General features: G+C 44.4%; 1 protein-coding gene across 1 annotated transcript in view; it reads right to left on the reverse strand.

The window, feature by feature from the left end:
* The window catches only part of RCC1 (regulator of chromosome condensation 1), a 498,237-nt gene that overhangs the window by 438,334 nt on the left and 37,416 nt on the right, over positions 1-22,487 (reverse strand). The window contains exon 3 of the mRNA XM_044060220.1: positions 3,003-3,190. Coding sequence (XP_043916155.1) covers positions 3,003-3,190 — 188 coding nt within the window. The remainder of the gene's footprint in view (positions 1-3,002; positions 3,191-22,487) is intronic.

The raw sequence follows: 22,487 nt of genomic DNA on the forward strand, positions 1-22,487 counted from the left end.
ATGGTTTTGATAAAATAAAACCTATGAAAAGGTTTTTATGTAAAAGCAAATGTGCGGTATATTTGGCTTTGTGTCTGTCACATTCTATGTTGGAAAAACTAAATTAAAAGTTTAAAAAAAGGATTTACCAGCATGTCTGTCATGGGTAAGGGGGGGTGGGAGAAATGCATTGCTTAAACATTTAAAGCAACAACCCACAGCATGAATTTAGATTTGCGGCAATAGATCAAGTGGATTTGGGAGAAAGAAGGGGGACTCTGCATTTTTGGAATTTATGGAGCTTAAATGGCAGTTGAAGCTGAATGCTACTACTGCCCCAAGGTCTAAATGCAGCCCTGTCTTGAGTAGTTTTCTGAAATTAAAAGCAGCTCATTTTTTAAAATAGAAGTAAGTGTTATTCCGTGCTCCAAGTTTCTGCGTTGCATTGATATTTTATGATTGTTAGTGGTGTTTCTATCTTCTGCTCATACACACAAATGTTTTAAAGCTATTACAGCATTTTTTATGCAAGTTCAGTGCAGTGTTCTGAAAAGGTGTTTCAGATTTTTACTGGTTGTAATGGTGCTGTTTATCATAGGGGAGGGGTTTTATAGGTTCATAGGTAGGTACTAGGCTATGGGCCCTTGGGCCTATACAAATCTAGCCAAAAAGGTACACTGGCTTTCGCCACCCAAGAAAAATTATTTTCCTGTACCCTTGTCGAACATAGCCACAGAAGATATCCCCAGGGTGAATTTCCTATCTCCTATCCTACTTCCATAGTGTGGGTTCTGTCAGTGAGCCAGTTGGCAACCCATCTTGTGACATAGGGATTTATACCTAGTTTAGTGAGTTTTTATAATTCCAGAGTGGGGGATGGTGTCGAAAGCCTTGGCGAGATCTAGATAGGTTGTGTGAACCACCTTACCCTCATCTATAGCTTTGGTGACCGCTTCAAAGTCGTCTATCAGGTTTAGGAGACACAATCTGCCTTTCACAAACCCAAACTGGGTGGGGTCCAGAGTTTGGAGATTACCAATGTCATTTGTTTATAAGTTCCATGATGATACGTTCCATAGCCTTGCAGACCAGGCTCGTTAGGCTAATGGGGCGGTAGTTCCCGGGGTCAGTGGTGGCTCCCCCTTTGTGGAGTGGGATAACCGATGTGTGCCATTCAGTGGGCACAAAGCCTCAGGTGAGGCTATGATTGAACATGGTGCTTAGGTGGGGTGCCAGTTAATTCTGCAGTTCGTGTAGAACGCAGCCCGGGATGTTGTCAGGTTCCATGGATGCAGTGTTCTTGGCTTTGGAGATTGCGGTTTTTACCTGTGCAGCCGTGATTACAGGAGCTTTGCATTCTTCCAGTAGAGAGATGGGCCCTTAAAGGGGTAAGAGGGGGGTAAAGTTAGCACTGAACTTGCCAGGATGTTGGCAATATCAGTTGGTTCTGTATATTTAGTGCCATTGTGTTGCAACTCAGAGCAGATCTGAGTGTTGCCATTGAGATTCTTGACATAGCTATAGAATGCTTTGTGGTTGTCTTTAGAATCAGTGGCGATTTTGTTTTCCTAACTAGCTTTGGAGGATTTTATGAGGGATCTCAGCTTCTTACTGAGACTGATCAGGGAGTTCCTCCAATCATGGGATTCTACTCTTTTTTGCAACACTGTTTTTCTTCTGTTGTAGAGTTTATGCCAGGGGACCACCACATTGGCTTCCTTTTTTTGGAGGATAGCATCTTGGTTCTGTTAGGGATTGCATGATCCATGCACTCGTGTAATTGCTTATACAGTGCATTTGTGTAGGATTCAGCAGTCGTACCTCTACTGTCCATCTACATGGGTGTTGTGAAGTTTGTCACTTCTGTCTTAAGAAGCCTGAAGTTGGTTTTGGAGAAATTTTTTACGGTGGTTTCCCTAATGGGGGTGGGGGCGGGATGTGGATGTCCAGGGTGATTAGGTTATGGTCGGATCTGACCCAACGAGGAATGAGATTTAATTTGTTGTAATTATGTCTGTTATACAAGGGGTATGAGTGAGTGAGTATCATTCTGATGAAGTCCTGGTTTACACATGGGATGAAAAGCGCTAAAAGAAGACTTGGTGGATATGGCATTGGTTCATGCTTTCAGTGCGTCATTCTAAACAATAAAAAACAATAATAGCAACAACAAAACAGTAACAATAAATAACTTTTTCCCAAAGTAAGAAACAAGTATTACCATCTGCAATGAGAGTTTAGATGTGAAAGATTTCGTATTATTGCTTAGCTACGAGTCTGTCTCCAAAAATGATTCATTGCTTTCTCTGTGAATGTGTGGTCTGGAAAAAAGCCTTTGCAGTCACGTTCAACTGTGCAGCAGGACCAGCAAAAGGAAATTCTTTCCCTTTTTTACACTACAGAAGTCATCTAAACAGTCTCTTTGTGATGTGTAGCTATACCCGTACTAATAATGGTAGACTTAAACAAACTCACAACCCATAATACCTACACAAGTTCAATTGCTCAAAAATAATTCAGCTGACTTCACCGATACATTACTATTACCTCATGCTACACTGCCGAGAAAGATTCAGATGGTCTTAGCAGATATAAAACCAGATAAATTAATAATGAAGTAAGGAGATCCCAATCACAGTTGCATGTACTGGAATGCCCGGCAACAAAACCATGGAGAGGGAAGGTAACAGAGTCCAAATATCCTAAAGCAGATGAGAGTGTAGGGGTCTGTGTATTACATATGCAGCACACCGTAAATAATGCCACAAAAATATATGCACTGCACATTTCGATCTACCCCACAATATATTTTCCTTCACATTTTGTCAACGTGCTTTTTTTCTTTACTATAAAAATATTAAATGCATAGTTTCTAGTCTCCCCCAAGATAAAAACAGCCTTTGAAAGTTGAGAAAATTCCATCTGTGGATGAGAAAAATAAACAGATATACAACTGCAACCTCTTCAAGATTAGAAGTTTACAAAAAAGCTTGCCATCAGTTTTACCCAGACAAGAAACTTACACCTCCAGTTGCACTCAAGCATACAGTGTGCATTCCTCCTGCGATAGCCTCAACAATCTTCTCAGGTAGATTAACTAAGGCAGGTTTTTTCCGCTCCATGATGCTTTCTCCAAGGCCCAACTGTCCCACATCTCCCTGTCCAAGTGTGAGCACAATACCAGGAACTGTTCTGTGAGAAGGGTGGGAAACTAAATAAAAGGGGAAGGGACAGACAGAGAGAAATACAAGACATTAATGGTAAAAAAAAAAAAAAACACACACATTTGGAAACTCTCTTATGGTGAAACACAGTGAATACACCTAGCATTGCAGCCCAGCTCTTAACATTCCTTCCATTACTTGAGACAAGCATGGCATCAAAACATTCTGCTAAAAAAGACGTAACGAAAGGTCAGTGATGGCAAGGACATACTATGCTGCAGAAAGTTAGAAGAGAAACAAGGCACCTCAAAAACACAGTTCATGCTTCTATACTTCTGTAAATTACAATCCACCTACTGGCTACATAATGGGTAACTGGCTTAACTTTTAGTTGGTACCGACTGCCTCATTCTCCTAATGGATTATGTAGTTTCACCACACAGAAACCAACAAACCAGTTGTACTACTACTGCTCCAACATCAACTTAGCTGTAAAATCGCTTTTGCCTTTTGATTCCTGTGATATTCCCTGCAGAGATAAAAGTGACACACTGTGAAAGGCTTCAGGGTCTACTGTTTAACTTAACCATACAGCATTTCACTTAAAGGGAATGTGCAGACTGACAGAACAGAATGAAGCATCTACATTCCATTTCCACTTAATGAGAACTTCACTGGTAGCCAGTCAGTGGTGTAGTCTTAAAATACTCTCTTGTGCCGCTTTCATGAAAAACAAATGCCATGACAGCAAATTCCTTCTGTGATCCATGGACTCTTTAAAGGCAAACCAAAGTGAGCACTGGAAGGAAATGGACAGAGGGAGTTGGCATAATGGTCAAAGCATTAACATACGAGGTTTGAATCTCACCTTTGGAGAGAAACTGGCCAAGCTTAAAATGGCCTGCAAGGACAGCCAGCTAGTACTTACTCATGAATCCATGTCCAACTACCTTCCAGGTAGGGAATCAACCTTGCTGGAAACCATAATTAATGATGACTTCCTTGGCTAAAGCTGACAAGAAGCCTGCTACCTTGATACTAGCCACCCTAATGGAGGTCAGCAGCTCTTCTAGGTACAATTAATATTGTGAAAAGGGGTCATAAAAATCTCTTTCAAAATCCCATACCCTTCATCACCTCCAAATGAGTGTTAACTTCTGGAATCACAACAGCAGTTAAAATGAAAAATGGAAGTGTGCAAATAATATTCTCAGCAAAAGATGCTGAACTCAACTAGGCATGCTTCCCTATAGCAACATTGATGGCCTGCTGTCATCATTAGCAAAGTCATACGCAACTCCTTTATGGAATCCATATTTGAGAAATTACATAGACTTGCCTGACAAATATCTCACAAAGAAAACAGATTTGAAAAAGTATCTTTTGAAAACAATCTGGCGTTCCGACACAGGGTGGAGAATAAAAACCCCAGTCACCTGAAAGCGACCAGAAAAATGGACTCTAGGAGAGTGAAACTATGGGAGCACAGTAGCGGTTTTAGTGGTATAACCTTTTCAAAACTTGGCCAAAAGTAAAGTCTATGGGAGGACAGAAAATACCACCAGCTTTCCTTGAGACCAGTGTCAGTTAACCAAGAGGGGTAGCTTACACTCCAAGAGCATCTTCGAATGACATGGAACTTTATAAACAGGCTCTACAGACAGTTAACTTTTTACACATCTGTATATGTTTTTGTAATCCTCCTAAGGCGAGAACTAAGCAAATCCTAGTTCTTCTCCTTATCCGCATGCAGATTCTCCAAACAGGAATCTTTCCTGATGCCCTAGACTCTGAAACAAAATTGTCTGGATGCTTGGAGGAAGTGGAGGACAAAAAAAACTCACATTTGGTCTCTAAAGCAGACCTGGTCATATTCACTTAAGCAACAGTAGGACAACAAACTGTGCCATTTGGATTAAAAACCAACTCCAGAGGCCTGGCTCTGGCAGAGAAATGTGCCATAACAAAAAAAAGGTGTAAAAGGACAAAAGTAGGTTCCAGAAACCAGAATCCAAGCTATGGAAGCTAACAACTTCATGACAGACATGTCATCTATGCACTTAGCGGGGAGATTGATGTAGAGAAGTCAACACAAAGGTGAGAGGCTATAGTCTTCCAAGATGACTGTACACATCAGCAGTTTGATTATACAAATCTAATGCACTCTGAGGTGTTTAATAAACACTGAAGAAATATAATCAACTAACAAATTCATAATGAACACATTTTATACCCAAAGCAGACTTCAAAGAATTTTTCCTCACATAGATAGCACATTTTGGAGGTTTGATAGTTGGTGTATAAACAAATATTTTTTTTTGGGGGGGGGGGGGTAATGAGGTGACTGTACCTGAATTGCCTGGACAAAGTAAATCCTTATGGAGTTTAGTTCTGTTGGCTGCTAAAAAAGCACTTACTAGAAAATGGAAATCAAAAAAGTCTAAACCAACTGTACTTGAGATATTGATTCTAAGAGATAAAGAAAGAGGATGCTTAGAAAAGGATAGGAGCTAATTACACAAATGGAAATCATGGGAATACATGCAGAATAGCGTTCTGGAAGAGATATTTAAGGGAAGTTGGGAATTCAGCAATTTATGTAATTTTGGACCGATGGTAGTTACAAAGGAAAGAAAAGATGTAGTGTACAACGCATGTAAAGGGAAATATGAGGACGGATTGCTTTCTTTTCTGGAAAACCATGTTTGCGAATGCCTTAAGTAATAACTTAATAAAAAGGTGTTTAAAAAAACTGCAGAGGTTGAAATGAAGAAGAGAGTGGCTGAGAATGAGAATTCTCAACAGTGAACACAGAAAACCTGCGACTTTCCACTGTTCCACAGAAAGTGGGGGAAACAATTTTATGAAATTACAAAGAAAAATCCATGGCATCCCTCAAAGTCTCAGAAAACTCAGTACGCAACCTATATGGGTCAAAAAACAAACCAAGCAGAAACATCACAGTGCGTCACTTCTGAAGTGGAAGTGAGACACTGTCTGGATTCGACAACCCAGGAAAATGTGTGATCCTGTGAAGGGATGAGGACCAACTTCCTGAAGTTGATGAATCTCAGTTTTCCAAGGAGGGAAATTGTGTTCTCCAGATTTTGGAGTAGAGTAGGAGGAGTTGCAGCCTGTAAGAACAGGTCGTTCAGGTATGGAAAAATCTGGATATCCAAAAGCCTGCAAATGTGCAGTCACTGGAGCTAGGCATTTTGTTAACACCTTCAGAGCTGTAGAAAGGTCAAAGGGCAAGGCAGAGAATTGAAAATGCCAGGAATCCACAGAAAAAAAAAAGACATAAGAATTTCCTGAACATGGGGTGAATGGGGATGTGAAGGTAAGCATTGTTTATATGTAGAGATGCCACGTATCCCCGTGGAAGCATAAAAGGGAACAGAGTATGGTGTGTCAACATTCTGAAGGAAGGGACCTTTAAGAAAAAGTGCTGAGATGGGATAAATTTGGATTGGTCTCCAAGGGCCATCCTTTCTGGGCACCAAGAACATTCTTGAATAAAGCCTTTCCCTCTTGCGGTTTGAGGAACCCTTGGAATATAGGGTCCTGTTACCAAAGTAGCTTTGGGAAGTGGGGCAACTGACTACCAAACCATAAAGTACCCTGTTTTTGGTTATGGAAAGAACCCAGGTTGTCTTGGATGATGCTTTCCCAGACCCTATGAGCGTTTGAAAGGGAAAGACATCCGTGTAGTCACAGACTCCCTTGCTTTGTCAGAAAAAGGTAGTCTTTGTTGTGAGGGTGCCTGAGAACCCCTACACGTCTGTCTCTTGCCCCCTCTGAAAGTCTTATTGGAGGAATGCTGAGTGCAACTACAGACGAAAGACAGGTTTAGATAGGAAATTTATATGAAACCTGTGCACAGGATGAGAAGCCAGTGTGTGTTTCAACTCCTTGAGTTCCTTAGTTTTTTTCCTGTAGGGATTTGGAGAGACCAGCTGTTGCCAGACCAAATAAAGCTGAATTATCTAATGGTGCATCCATTAATTTAGATTTGAAGTCATCTTGGAGGAGTTGTAACATGAGCCAAGAAAGTATTCTGAGAACTGAACCAGTAGCAGCAGCCACTTGGCAGAAAGCTACCAGGAGAGAGAAGGGCCAAGGCTTTTCCTTCAGAATCTGGAAGATCTGAAATGGCACTTTATGCCCAAGACAAAAGCTCCAAGGAGTACTTGGTCATGTGTGTCTGATGGCCCTGAAAGCCAAGGTGGCTGAAGCGTAGGCCTTTTTTCCCCAGTCACTCAAGGGTTCTACTCTCTCTGTCTGATGGGAGAAGGGCAGTAGAAGGAATCATCCTGGATGGTTTATCAGAGATGGCTGCTGGATCTGCAGCAGGACACCTGAAAAGAAATTTACAATCCTCAGGGACCTTGTAGACGCAACCTGACTTCTTGGGAGCCAGGGCCTGGGAGTCTGAGGTTTGGGAAGCATTATAGAAAGGCACGCAGAAATGCAGGATGCACTGGTGGAAGTGCAGAGGGGCGAGGGAGAGCAACTTGTAGAAGCTGATAGTATCTTTTTAGACATTAGAAGTTTGGGAGGCATCTCACTTGCAGTGTTGTCATCTTCAGAAGAATTTCACCAAATGAAATCACTTGCATAGGGGAATATACATAGACTGACTCTTCCTCAGGAGGAACATATACCTGAAGAGAGGGAATCTGTGTTGAGTAATCCCAGGATTCATCTTCAACAAAGGAAAAATTATCAGAAGAATCATTGTCCCTAATCCTTTTCTTAAAAGGAAAGTGAGTAGGAGTAAGAGCAGTCAGAGAAGGCGACTGCTTGAGTGCCATGAAAACCCAAAACAAGCCTTGGGAAAAAGGCCTGCCAATCTGTCTGGGCCTCTTTAGCAGAGGACAAAAGCTTTCTTCTTCTTGGCAGGAGAAACAATTTTATGCGATGTCGGAGGACCGGACGAAGGCCCCCCCCCCTAGAGCTCTCCATAAAAACGAGTTAAGCTCCCCCGTAACATCCTGAAAGGACATCTGTTCTACCCCCAAAGATGTCCTCTCGGCCGAAGTCAAGGCAGCCTCAGAACTGGGCTCAGCCTGTGAATCTGGGCCTGAAGTCGGACGTGCCTCCAGATTAATACCTCGGGAGGCACGTCTGATGGTGGAGGTGCAGCGGAAGCTGCAGGTTTGTGCTTCTTGTCCTTGGGCTTCACTGGCTTTGCGTCGGACCCAAAGGTACCTGCCATACCCTTAACTTAAGCTGTTGGTTCTCCAAATAGATAGCAAGAGAGGGCCTGCTTCTAAGGTCTTTGGTACAAAGGCCTGGCAAATGATCCAGGACTTGGTCTTTGCTAGGCTCCAAGCAACAAACACTATAGATGACCGGCCTTACATGGAATTAGTCTTCCACACTTGCACGACAATCAAAACAGAAGAGAAAAGTTCTCCAACGGGGCACTTATCTAAAAAAAAGCTGAAGTCACAATCACTGAAAAGATCTATTTAAGCAAATGGGCTTGAAAAATAAACTGATAAAAGGTAGAGAAATGTCTAGCATCTGCAAAATTACCCCCCCCCCCCATTAGTAAATGCTCTCAAAGGGAGACAAACAGGTCTGCAGACAGTCACCCAGGTGAAATCTGTACACTGTGTTCCAAGTGAAATATACAGTCTTAAATGGATCCACAAAGTTGTTAGCGGTTCTTCCTTTTTTGCTCACTGCTGTTTTTGCTTGGAGACCAGTTACCCGCAGGTGCCCAGCTATTTTCCTTGAGAGTTCTGGGCACTCTTTGTATCAAAATTTGACATTTACAAGGTACAGTGGCAAGAAGTTCAGTGAAAAATGTAGAGTTTGAAACTGGGGGAAGTGAACGACTAGTAGACTCCTCAGAAGCCTTAATACTCAAGGCAAACTGTGCACAGTCTTGTTTAAAGCCAGCCATTTCAATTTTTCCGTAGGGCCAAAAGTTGGTGCTAGAGGGAACGAGTGCTGTAATATGGGATCATAGGAAGTTAGAAGGCTATGGGCCCTGAGGCACGTACAAGCCTAGCCAAGAATTTAGCCAATGTTCCAACAAGTCAGCACCTGATGCCCCGGTCTAGCAAGGGCACAGGTGGAATCCCAGGGGTGTATCTTCTGCTTTCCATCCAGTTATTCATGCACTGCAGTATATGTAAGCATAATTTTAGATTAGTTAATGCATTACAGGTGCAACCAATTTACAGAAAATGTTCTCATCTGTTAAAAAGGGGGGTGGAGGAGGTTCTGAAAAACGTTTGTTTTTGAGTGCTTTTATTCTTTAGAAAAAGGAAGCAGCAACACATGCAAATAAGTGGATGACATTTCAGAAACAGGAACAACATTTCAAGGAAGGCAGAACGTAAATGTAATGTTGGCGTGCATAATTAGAAAGTGGGTATAGTGCATGAAAATGAAAAGAATTAAGGTGTTTATATTAATTATGTACACCCACATTTTTACTCAATGTATGTGAATTTAATAAAAGATGTTTGCAAACAGAAAATGATTCAACACAAAAGAACATAACTTGGTAATTATCGGGTAGCTTTTTATGGAGCTACTTTCTTCTGCTGAATATGCAACCACAGGTACTTTCCCAACTCCATCCACTGTTTCAAACTTTTATGGTGCCATCTGTTGGCACACAGTCTATTTATCCAAGAATACATGCCTATGCAGAGATCAGTTGTGTATAATAAAATGGCACCAAGATTTTAAAGTGTGACCTTGGCACAATAGCCTATGAACTCTATACACAACTGTAACTGGACTAATCTATAACTGCACATGCAACACATACACACATTTATTCAACATTTGTTAACAGAGAAAAGTCCAACTAGGACACAGCCCATTTTCAGCAGCGGCCTGGGGAGAAACGCTCCAAACGCATGTCTTTGGAATGTGGGGGGGGGGGGGACTGAGCACCCAGAGGAACCCACATGAATGCAGGGAGGACATACAGACTCCACACAAGGCACCTCAGCCAAGAATTAAACTGAAGAACTTCTTGCTGTAAGGCAACAAGGCGAACTGCTACTCTACTGTGCCACACTATACATGTACACACAGAATAAGTGGTACTGCACATGCAAGAGCAGAGCAACACCACAAATACCAGGTGTCCCAATACGGTCAAATATACTGACCCACAGCAAAATGCACAAATTTCACTGGACACTTTTGGGGAAAAAGAAGGTGAATACAATAAAAATAGAAGTAACAACTTCAATAGGAAAATGCCCCTGTGTCTCTAAGCCACAAAATGACAAAACTGCTTTAGCAGTTTTGAAACTCATGGAGGAAAAGTGCAATGTCATCACTCTGATGAGAACTTAAAGCAAAACATCAGTTTCACACAGGACAAGCACCCACTAAGCAGACACTTGTGAAAAGTAGGTGTATGTCTAAAGCAAATTTCACACTCCTCAAAAACAGAGGTGGAATCCTTCAAAGCCACCGGGCCTGTGGAAAATACAGCCCAGACCGCAGAATCCTTTATAAACGCATTCTATGAACACCTTCAGGAATGCATGGATCATGCAATCCCAAATAAAACCAAGACCCAATCCTCCAAAGGCAGGCGTTCTGTCTGGTGGACCCCAGCCATACACAAACTATACAATAGAAGGAGGAAGCTACTACATGATGGAGCAAAATCCCAAAAAGGGAAGGCATCTCTGATCAGTATTAGCAAAAAACTAAAGGGCACTCATAAAATCGTCTAAGGTCAGCTTAGAGAGAAAAATTTCACAGGGCACTAAGGATAATCACAAGGCTTTCTTTAGTTGTGTTAGGAACCTGGGTGGGAATTCCCAGATAAGCTCAGAATTAGTCCAAAATGACAAAAAATACACCAAACCCACAGACATTGCCAACATCCTAGCTGACAGGTTCAGCGCAAACTCCCCCCCCCCTCCCCATCAAAAGGGCAAATATCTATCCCAGCAGAGTGCTGCCCCCCTGACATCTCAGATGCTCAGGTAAGAGCCGCCCTCTCCAAAGCAAAAAACACAGCATCAATGGGACCAGACTGTGTCCCAGGCTGCGTCCTACATGAACTCCAAGAAGAGCTAAACATAAAATTACTGCTCAATCTCAGCCTTACTACAGGATATGTACCCAAAGAGTGGCGTACAGCAACAGTGGTCCCTCTCCACAAAGGTGGTGCCTCAACGGATCCTGGAAACTATCGCCCCATAAGCCTGACTAGCTTTGTCTGCAAAGCTATGGAAAGGATCATCATGGACCTCATAAATAAAGATATTGGGGACATACAGACACTGGATCCTACCCAGTTCGGCTTTGTTAAGGTCAGATCCTGCCTCTTAAACCTGGTCGATTTCTTTGAAACAGCCACCAAGGCCATTGACGAGGGGAAGGTGGTCCACACAGCCTACCTGGACTTCGCAAAAGCCTTCGATACAATACCCCACTCGGGCATTATAGATTAAGCTCACCAGCTTAAATATAAACCCCTATGTCACTAGATGGGTTGCAAACTGGCTCAAGGACAGAACCCACATGGTTAGAATTGCAGGAGCCATGTCAGACTCCAAACCAGTTACAAGTGGCGTCCCACAAGGCTCAGTCCTGGGACCTCTCGTTCGGTATACATTTCTCGGAGGTACTGGCCAACACGGAAGGACTGTGGCTGACCAAGTTCGCAGACGACTGCAAACTAGGCGCCATAATTGACTCCAGCTGACAAGCATCCTACAAAAGGGCCTCATAGAAACAGACAACTGAAGCCAGAGCCATGGCCTCAAGCTAAACGCCAAAAAGTGTATAGTCATCCCCTTTGGCAAAAACAAAAGTGCTCACAAATTACCACATAGGTGGTAATCCATTAAGTACAGAAGTAATTAGGGACCCAAGTTGATAGCAATCTCTCATTTGAAAACCCTTTATATAGCCCACCTAATCATGAAGGGATTCACATCCAGATCAGGGGAGGTCATCGTGCCTCTTTACTCATCCCACATCAGGCCCATAATAGAGTGCAATGCCCCTTTTGGGATGTACCTTACCAAACACCAGCAGCAACTGGAAAGACCCCAAAAGTACCTCACCAAGAGGATCAAAGGGCTCAAAACAGATGCCATATGCTGCCCGGTTAAAGAAACTCCAGCTCTACTCAGTGGCATACTGCCTGCTCAGAGGCGAACTGTGCCTGACGTATAAAGCCATGTCCAACCCGGAATTAATGGACATGCTGCACCTCAGAAAATCCAAATCCCATCGAGCTACGCACTCGAGAGACTTGAACCTCAGCACTGAAATAAATGGGACATGCTGGAGGGACAGATTCATAACCCAAAGGCTCCCTTCACTCTGGAATAAAATTCCAGTCCAGGTTAGGCAAAGTCCCTCATTGACTCTCTTAAAGAGGAATCTTGAGGAGTGGATGGGAGATCGTAGGTTTACCCCGGCTATCACTTCTGTGTCACTGTTAGAGGCACAGTATACTAACCTCGAAAAAGGGCATAGCAAAATTCATTTAAAATGGGTGGCAAAAGCCAAACACACTCTGGCTAGGCTTATAAATGCCCTAGGGCAGATAGCCTAGTATGAACCTATGTGACACGTCTTCTCTTGATTTATACTCACCGACAGCAAAAAGATGCAGAGCAGACTACACAATTTTGAAAAGTATACAACCTACAAACTTGTGTGCAAAAACAATTCTCAGCATAAAAAATAAAAGTTCACAGGTTCTCATCTAAATGAAGTGGCACATCTAGGTACCTCTAACAACGTCACATTTCCAAAGCTCCAAGAAACTACAATGGCCAATTCCAGTCAAAAATTTAAACCAAAATATTTCACTAAGAATTTTGCAAAATATTTTAATAATAATGGGTGGGGGGTATTCTTGGTAGCCCACCAGATTCTTTTTTATTTTACAAACCGGTTTCATAGAGTTTTGCCACACTGACGTTTGGCACTGTCACAGTTTGGTTTGAAAATTAGGGCCATACTGCACCAAGAGAAACAGGATAGCATACTCTTGACAACTACATCACTGTCAAACTAGAGACAATGGCTTTGAAACATCACCTCTGACAACCCCCCGCCCCCCCATAAACCATATTGTGGTCTCTCTCTCTGCAGTTAGTTTGCTAGAAGTCTGAAAAGTGTGGCCTTACTTAAGATCCATACTGCATTTTGTTTCATTGAGTATTATGGTCTCTGTCTTTCTGCAGTTAGTTCCCCACCCTCTGTCCATGTTCTTGTTGTGGCGCTAATCTTGGGAGCTTTGAATTGCCCATCCCTGCTGTAAATTTGTTTATGGCCACTCCTTCTAGGCCCATCTCATTTGCTCAAACTGAGTACAGTGAGATCATATTCTGATCTGACACCCCTACCAGTCCCATCTCTTCTGCTGTGTAGAGAGAGAGCACTTGGGAAGAACAACCCCTATTAGTCTCAATCTGCTCAGTTTCCTCCCTCTCCACTGGAGAGAGAGAGAGAGAGAGAGAGAGAGAAAAAACACACACTTTATTCACTTGCTCTTAACTGTCTACCTTTTTACCTTAACAGCACACAGAACAGCAAACTAAGTGTACAAATGCTCTTATTCCACACTTCTTACCACTTACTAGTAACCAGATTAATATTCTAAGCATCTTAGTTTTGGTTGTAGCACTTGCGCTTCAGGCTACTTACTTTACATTTAGGGATTTTGCAGACAATCCCTTATCAAACCCTGTTCTCCATAAGTCTGCCAAGTACTCAAGAGCACTATATGTCTGGACAATTCCCATCCGTTTCTCTTGCCAGCCTGGTCGACATAGGCAGAGAGACAGTGTAGCAACTGCCTTTTTTTTTAGGCCAAGTCCCAGAAGCAAGTCTTCAAACATAAAAGATCCGTCAAAAAGCAAACTGAAGGTCATAATATTAGGAGCCTCTCCTCACAAGGGAAGATGCCAATATCTGTGCAGTCACAGAAACTTGGTTCAGGGCTGCAGAGCGCACCACTGCCTTACCAAGCTATACCTCATTCCACACTTTCAGACCCCAAAATGAGGTTGAAAAGATTAAGGGTGGGAGAGTATCTTCATTAAGGACAGGCACACCTCCAGACTGGTTTACCAACGCAACGCACTGGAATTACTCCAGGTGCAACTGACGGTTGGCAAGACTCCCATTCAAGTTATAGACAGCTATAGACTCCCCCCAAGTCTCAGGATGCCCACTTCCTACCCAGACCTATTTGACTCTACCAAGGTATCCTCCCCAACACCCTGATCCTTGGTGACTTCAACTACCCCACCATAGACTGGGTGAACTATGCCTGCAGTAATGCACTGACCCAATGATTCCTTGATTTCATCAGTACTAACACACTAGATCAGCTGGTCTTATCCCCCACAAGGGGAGATAACATACTGGACTTTGTTCTCAACAACATGGGCGACCACTGCACCACTCTCATAGTATGTTCTTCCCTGGTGAGATCAGATCATCAGTCTCAAAGTTTCTATACCACCCAACCCCTTCCCAGCTAAAAACTTCTCAAAAGCAGACTACAATCTCCTAAGGGAGTGTATCAGCAGCTTCACACCCCCCCCCCTCTCAGATAACGCAGACAACTACACTGAACAGTATGCCAGTGCAGTATACAAGCACCTGTACAACTGCATGGACTCAGCCATACGCAACAGAACTAAAATCTGCTCCTCAAGGAAACACAAACCTGACTGGTGGACATCCTCTATCAACAGGCTTTACAACAAAAAGGAAGAAACTATTGTCCAAGGGTAAAAAAGGAACAAATTCCAAACTGGAAAAACTCCCACCTCTGCATCAACAAACAAATTAGATCACTAGTGAAAACCTTAAAAGCCAATTAAGAGTTGAAACTAGCTTCCAAAAACAAAGGGAAACCACAAGTCCTTCAGTTATGTTAGGAACCTCCACGGCAAAGCCAACATTTGTTCCAAACTAGTACTTCATGGTACCACTTACACTGATCCTGCTGGCTTAACCAACCTGCTGGCTGATAGGCTCAGTGCAAACTTCACCCCATTATTGCCCCCAAAGGCCCAGTCGACAACCCTGATACTTGTCCCACATTTCTGTAGCTCAAGTGTTAAGGCCTTACCCAAGGCAAAAACAGATTCCATGGGGCCTGACAGTATCCCAGGCTGTATTCAGCACCATCTTCAGCAAGAACTAGCTTTGCCATTGAGCACCCTATTCAACAACAGCCTAAATACAGGTTTCATTCCAGCAGGAGTGGAGAACTGTCAGTCATACCTTTGCACAAAGGTGGTGCCACTACTGACCCGGGAAACTATCACCTCATCAGCTTGACAAGTCTGATCTGTAAAGTTATGGGTGGCCAAACTGGCTCCTAGATAGGACCCAGAAGATCAAAATAGGTGCTGCCACCACAGACAGCAGACCTGTCACTAGTGGCATTACCCAGGGATCTGTCCTGGGACCCCTACTGTTTGGCATATACTTCTCAGAGGTCCAGGCAAAGACAAAGGGCCTGTGGCTGACCAAGTTGGCAGATGACCAAGTTGGGTGCTGTCATTGACTCCCCAATTGATGTTAACATATTGCAAGAGGGTCTCAAAGCTACAAATAACTGGTGCCAAAGTCATGGCCTTAAGCTAAACCCAAAAAAATGCATCATACCAGTCAGCAAAAAGACAGCCTCTACTGATTTACCACATCAACTGCAACCCCTAAGCACACAACCTGTGGTGAGAGACCTGGCTATTCAGGCTGATAATCTCACATTCAACCATCATGTGGCGGCTGTGGTCAGAAAAGACTTTTACTTGGTTATCTTATAAGGAAAAGGGATTGAGGACAGAAAAAAAAAAAAAAAAAAAAAAAACATTACCACCTCAATGTACTCCTCCCTTACTAGACCTATGATTGAGTACAATGCCCCATTTGGTATGTGTCTCTCCAGACACTTGCACCAACTGGAAAGGCCATAGAAATACCTCACAAAGAATCCATGGCCTCCAACACCTTTCCTATGCAGACAGGCTTAAATCACTATCACTCTACTTGGTATCATACAGATTGCGCAAAAGTGATCCGTGTCTCGCCTACAAGGCAATATCGGACCTGCCCCACTAGGGATGCTCCATATAAAGAAGTTATGTACCTACCATAACGGTCCATGTTAGTTGTCTTCATCTCGCCTTCCTTCCTGCTGGTTGGAATCGGAGCCGATCCGCTGCTCCGACTCGGCCATCTTCAATAGCTCGAGAGCAGTTTACTGGCTCGAGGCTACCCCTTATCCCATAATGCCTAGCGATAGCTACCCAGATCTCCTTTGAAATAGCTAACTCCAGACATAAGAGAGAGTAAACCAGTCAAAATAATTAAGTAGTTGACTATACCTGCCATATTCTCCAAGTCAATAGAGGAAATAAAAACAAGAGAACACAGCCAGTGAAACAGGAACTCCTCTCGGTCCACTAGGACAGGGGCACAGAGGGTGGGATGCAAGAAGGAAGGCAAGATGAAGACAACATGGAACGTTATGGTAGGTACATAACGTCTTTATGTTAAGTTGTCTATCTCGCCTTCATTCTTGCTGGGACAGCGTCCCTAGCGCCCAATATCCTAGGTAGCTCAGTGGAACCAAAGTCAGCTCTGCTCCTGGAGACCATATCCTATTTGTAATGAGAAATAAAGGTATGAGGGTTTGCCCACATGGCACTTGCACATATAGAATCCATGGGCAACCTAGACTGGAAGGCTACAGAGGTGGCCAAGGCCCTAGTAGAATGACCTTTCGGTTTAATAGGTAACTTTATTCCTTAACTGATAAATGAAGGTAATAGTGTGCGACAACCATCTGGACAAGGTTACCTTGGAAACTGGGAGACCTTGTTTGCCCAAGGCATAAGAAAGGAATAACTGGTCAGACTTCCTTGTTTCTTTAGTTCTGTGCAGGTAAAAATGCAATGGTCTATGAACGTCCAATTGGTGTAGTTTGTACTCTGCCTTGTTGGAATGATTAGGGAAAAAACATAGGAAGATCTATAGATTGGTTTAAATTATTTTCTGAGCAGACTTTAGGAAGAAACGAAGAATTAGTCCTCAGAGCAACCCTGTCCTTATGAAAAACCAAGTAGGGAGGACGAACACATAGCACCTGAAGTTTGGAGATGCGCCTGGCTGAAGTAATAGCTACCAGAAAGAACGTCTTCCAAGATAGAAACTTGATAGAGCAGGACACTGCTGGTTCAAAAGGGAGCAGAATTAAGGAAGTTAGGACTAAATTAAGGTCCCAAGGAGGAGCGGGATCCCTCACTGGAGGCCTAAGAAGAGCTGTCCCTCTCAAAAAAAGCTTTACAGAGCTTATGAGACAATGTTAGAATTTAACAAACCAACATGAAAGTTAGAAATGGCCGCTAATTGTACCCTGATCGTAGCGGAAGCGGACCCGGAGTGAAACAGCTGTGCTAGGAATTCCAGAATTTCATGGACCGGGGCTGAAAAGGGATCCACATTCCTAGCCTCTGCCCAACAAGAAAAACATTTCCATTTGCTAGCATAAGTTTTCCTCATTGTAGACTTGTGAGAAGAGACAATCTCACGTACTGCTGGGAAGCCTGGCTAAGGTTGGACGTGGAGCAACCAAGCTGTGAGCTGGAGAGTTCGGAGGGATTGATGCAACCCGCCTGACTGATGAATCAGGAGATCTGGAATTGAGTTCAGAGTTGATCAAGAAGGTAATGGTGCAGGAACGGGAACCATATCTGTAGAGGCCAGTAAGGGGCAATGAGGATCATTTTGAAACCCAGCGACTTTGCTTTCTGTAAAAGTTTCGGTATCAGAGAAAATGGGGGGAAAAGCATAAAGAAGTCCCCGACGCCAATCGTGGACTACAGAGTCTCTGGGTATGTGGCCTGGAAGGGAAGAAGGGAGAAGTAGTTGCTGCATTTGCTGTTGAAGGGGGTGGCAAAAAGACCGCAGGAAGGCTGTCCCCATTTGCGGAAAATAAGATCCACAACTTCCTGATTCAGAGACCACTCGTGAGGCATGAGGATCGCTCTGCTGAGCCTGTCCGCTATGACGTTGGATCTCCCAGGGATGTGCGTCGCAATCAGAAAACATTGGGAGGAAAATCGCCCACTGCCAAAGTCTGAGTGCTTCTCAACAGGGAGTAGTATCTGGTTCCGCCCTATTTGTTGATGTACCACACTGCTGACATATTGTCCGTTTGAATAGCAATGGTCCCAGAAGGAAGAGAGTCTTGAAGGGCTTGCAACGCCAGGAGCACGGCTCTCATTTCTAGGACATGTGTAGATGGTACTCGTGAGGTTGCCAAGTGCCTTGGACCGTCCTGCCCAGATAATGACCCCCCCCCCCTATCAGGGAGGTGTCTGTCACTGTGGCTACCGGAGGGGGTTGAATGAAAGGTCTGCCCTGAGCAATTAGTGGGGAGACCATCCACCAAGAAAGATGTCTTTTGCATGCATCAGGATCATATGAGTTACGGGTAGCTCTTGGAAAGACCACTGCGTGAATAGAAGCCACTGAAAAATTCTCATATGAAAGCGCGCTAGTGGGATTAGAAGAATGGCTGATGCCATGGAACCCAGAGTTTGAAGGACGTACTTGACTTGGATCCTTTTGCTCTACATCAGAATCTGTACTTGCTGACGAATTGCAGGAATCCTTTCTAGTGGTAGCCTTGCAAACATATCCCTTGTGTCCAAGTCTGTTCCTATGTAAGTGATAGATTGACAGGGTAACAAGGCAGATTTTTCAAAATTTATTGTAACGCCTAGCTGGGAGCAGACTGCGATTGTGTAGTCCCGCACTTGCAGGAGTTGATGCCTGGTGGTAGCAGTAAGGAGCCAGTCGTCTAGATATGGAAACAACTGGAATCCTTGACGTCTCAGATGAGCTGTGACCACCGCCATATATTTGGTGAACACCCTGGGGGCTGTGGTGAGACCAAAGGGCAGAGCTCTGAACAGATGATGACTGGCCCCCAGCCGGAAGCGAAGATATCTCCTGGAGCGCCTGTCCATCTCGATATGGTAGTACGTGTCCTGAAGATCTCTAGAGTACATCCAATTGTCCTGACACAGAAAGGGTAGAATGGACTGTAGCGTGACCATCCGAAACTTTCTTTGTACAGACCGGTTTAGTCTGCTGAGATCCAGCATCGGTCTCCAGTCCCCTGTCTTTTTAGTACTAAAAAGAACCTTGAGTAAGTTCCGGATCTGTGCTGGTCTGTGGGGACTTCCTGGATGGCTCTTTTTTTCTAGCAGTTTTGAAACTTCTATTACTGCTTGCTCCTTCAGATTGGGTGGAACATCTGGAAGGGTCTTCCTTGACTGTAAGGGGGGGGGGGGGTTGATGGAAGGAAATTTTGTAACCTCCGGATATAATGGACAGTACCCATCTGTTTTGTCTCAAACTTTGCCAGGCTTTTGGGTACAGTGAAAGTCTTCCCCCGACTGCCTCCAGAGGTGAGCAGCCAGGCAACCCTTCAGGGATGGTGGCAGGGCTTATCAGAGAAAGATTCTCTTTTGCCCTGGTTCTGAGGACCCCCTCTGCCACGAGGGCGGCGACTATTATTGTTGTTTCCCCCTCTGCCACTGCAGGAAAAAAAAAATCACTACGTGCGTCAGGCAAGGCTCCCTGAGATTTATGGAACCACATCTTCCCACTCTTCTGACCCTTGGGGTAAGGTCTAGAGGGAGTGGAAAAACAGATTCCCACGGCAGAGAGAGTCTTGCCTTCTTGCTCACACCTGTGGTCCAAAAAGAAAGGAATCAAAGGGAGTGTTGGTGAAGGACGCTCAAAAGGGTTCCGCAAAGTTACATAGCCGCATCCACGCATGCCTCCTAAGGGCCACACCCATACCTGCGGCTCTACTCGCCCCATCAGCTGCATAGGAAATGAGCCTCATGAAGGAGTTAACAGAATTAAGCGTCGCTAGCTGGGAAGCTACTTTGGCTTGTGCTCCCTCAGCTGTTGGATTTTGAAGGGCATATCCGAGCTCTTTAAGGAGATCCCTTTGAAGTCGGGTAAAATGGCATAGGTAGTTCAGTGACCTCAGAGAAGGTCGCTGAAGCGAACATTCGCTTCCCATATCTGTCCATCGTCCTAGACTGCTCGTTAGGGGGCTGGACAGATGAAGAGGTCTCTGCTAATTTTTTGGTGGCTGCTGCTACCACCATGGCATCAACAGAAACATCTTAGGAATTGCTTATCCTGGGGTGCTGTAATGAATTTACCAGGTCTCCTTGGAGATGGTTCCACTGTATCCGGAGCTGACCAAGCCTATCGAGCCACCACTGTCATAAGTGGATCGAAAGGCGGAGAAACCCAGGAGGTGGAAAGTCAGGAACCAAAAGCATCCAGAAATACAGACTCATCCTCGGTGGAAGCTAGGGGATTCCAGTTCCCCCTCTGCTTAAGCATTTCTAGGATGTCCGAGAAAGAACATCTTTAGAGGGGGATCTTGGGGACCCTTCCGAATTGTATCAGAAGTGAAATGTGCTTCCTCTTGCACTTTCTTCCGAGGGGGCTCCACTGAGTGATTAGGAGTGGTCTCTGAAGAGGAGGAAACACCCAATGGGGTGTCCTGGAGCATCAGTTCCCTACGCTTAGGGTCTGGATGAGAAGCAGAGGTTGGCACAGGCACTACAGGGGACAGAGCTGAAAGTGGAGCCGACTCAGAGGACAGCACACTCCGCATGACATCAAAGGTGTCCCTGCCATGATGCAGAGAAAGCTCCGGTTCCGAAGACATAGGAATCTTTCTCCGCACTGAGGGGGGCGGCTCCAAGGCCGATGTTGGAGCAGAGCTCACCTGCGCTGAAGCTCCGAGAGGGAGAACTGGGTCGGACAAGGGTCCGATGCCACTCGCCCCCTCGGAGCCGAGGGAGCCACAGCACCCAGATCAGTCGATGGAAGGTACCACTGAGGGAATCTGAGCAGACGTCAGAACTGAAGGAGATGAGTTATCGGAGCCCAACGGTTCCACTACTCGAACCCCAATGAACTCTGGCTCCAAACTCATTGGAGTCGGAAGAGGAACATCAGGAGAAGTGGACGGAGCCGATACCCGTTGAGGAGGGCTGGACAACAATTTAGCTAGTGCCTGTGACTTTAGCAACCTACTGACTACTCTCTCCACACCACGATCAGACAGCCTAGAGGATCAAGTGGAGTGAGGATCAGTGACTACGCTCGCTCTGAAGTAAAGGAGACCGTGGAGCCGGATGCACCGACTCTAAGGAAGGGGACCTCAGCCTCTTGTGGCTCCACGACGGCTCCGAAGCCTCTGATGGAGCAGACTGGGAGGTAGTCTTATCGGTGCCAGCCGGAACAGACGTAGAAGGTAAATCATGTACCGAAGTCTGCTCCAAAATTGGAGCAGACAGCTTAGTGGAATTCACTGGCTGTGAGCTCTTGGCCGGTGAATCCCGGGGTTTTAATAGACCCCTAAGAATCAACTTATTCTTACGCTCCTGCGGGACTTTTGGACTAAAGGCATGGCAAACCGAACAAGAGTCCTGCAGGTGCACCGCGCCTAAACAATAGATGCAAGAAATGTGCCCATCTGTCAGAGACATTTTCTGACAGCATGAGTCACACTTCTTAAACCCAGAAACCTTAGATTCCTTGGACATACTGTACTGGAGAAGGAAATCAACCAATTTAGCCAACAATAAAGAGACAGAAATATTCAGTTCTACAAGAACAAAAAACACACCTACTAGAAAGGATATATAGATAAAAGGTTTTTTTTTTTTTTGAAGGTAATAGGAAAGCCTCTAATTTAAACGGTTAGCCTATAAGAAAAAAGCAGTAGGAAAGCCTTTAAGTTAAACGGCTAACCTAGGAATGAAGAGGGGGGAGGGGTGGGGGAGAACTCTCCAAGTTAAACGAGTTGTACAAAAGGAGGGATACTATAGAATAAACAAATATCTACCACAGAAACAAAACTATCACTAATAATAAAATAGTAGAAGAGTTAAATTCTAGTAAGAATTTGCACAAAAAATTCTACACAAGCCTGAGCCAGAAAAACGACACCTTGTAGCTGAAGCGGCAAACGAGATCTGGGTAGCTATCGCTAGGCATTATGGGAGAAGGGGAAGCCTCGAGCCAGTAAACAGCTCTCGAGCTATTGAAGATGGTTGAGTCTGAGCAGTGGATCGGCTCCGATCCGAACCAGCAAGAACGATGGCGAGATAGACTTGTAGATGTTAAGTTGTCTAACTCCTCACACATTACCTGCTCAATAGGCCTAAATCTAATATGAGGCATCAACAAAATCTGCTGGAGAGATGTCTCCCAGAGGCTGCCACATCTCTGGAACAGACTTCCCACACATCAGGAGTA

This window comes from Protopterus annectens, chromosome 1.part2 (assembly GCF_019279795.1).
Source record: "Protopterus annectens isolate FY-2018-M chromosome 1.part2, PAN1.0, whole genome shotgun sequence".
Classification (NCBI taxonomy): Eukaryota; Metazoa; Chordata; order Ceratodontiformes; family Protopteridae; genus Protopterus; species Protopterus annectens.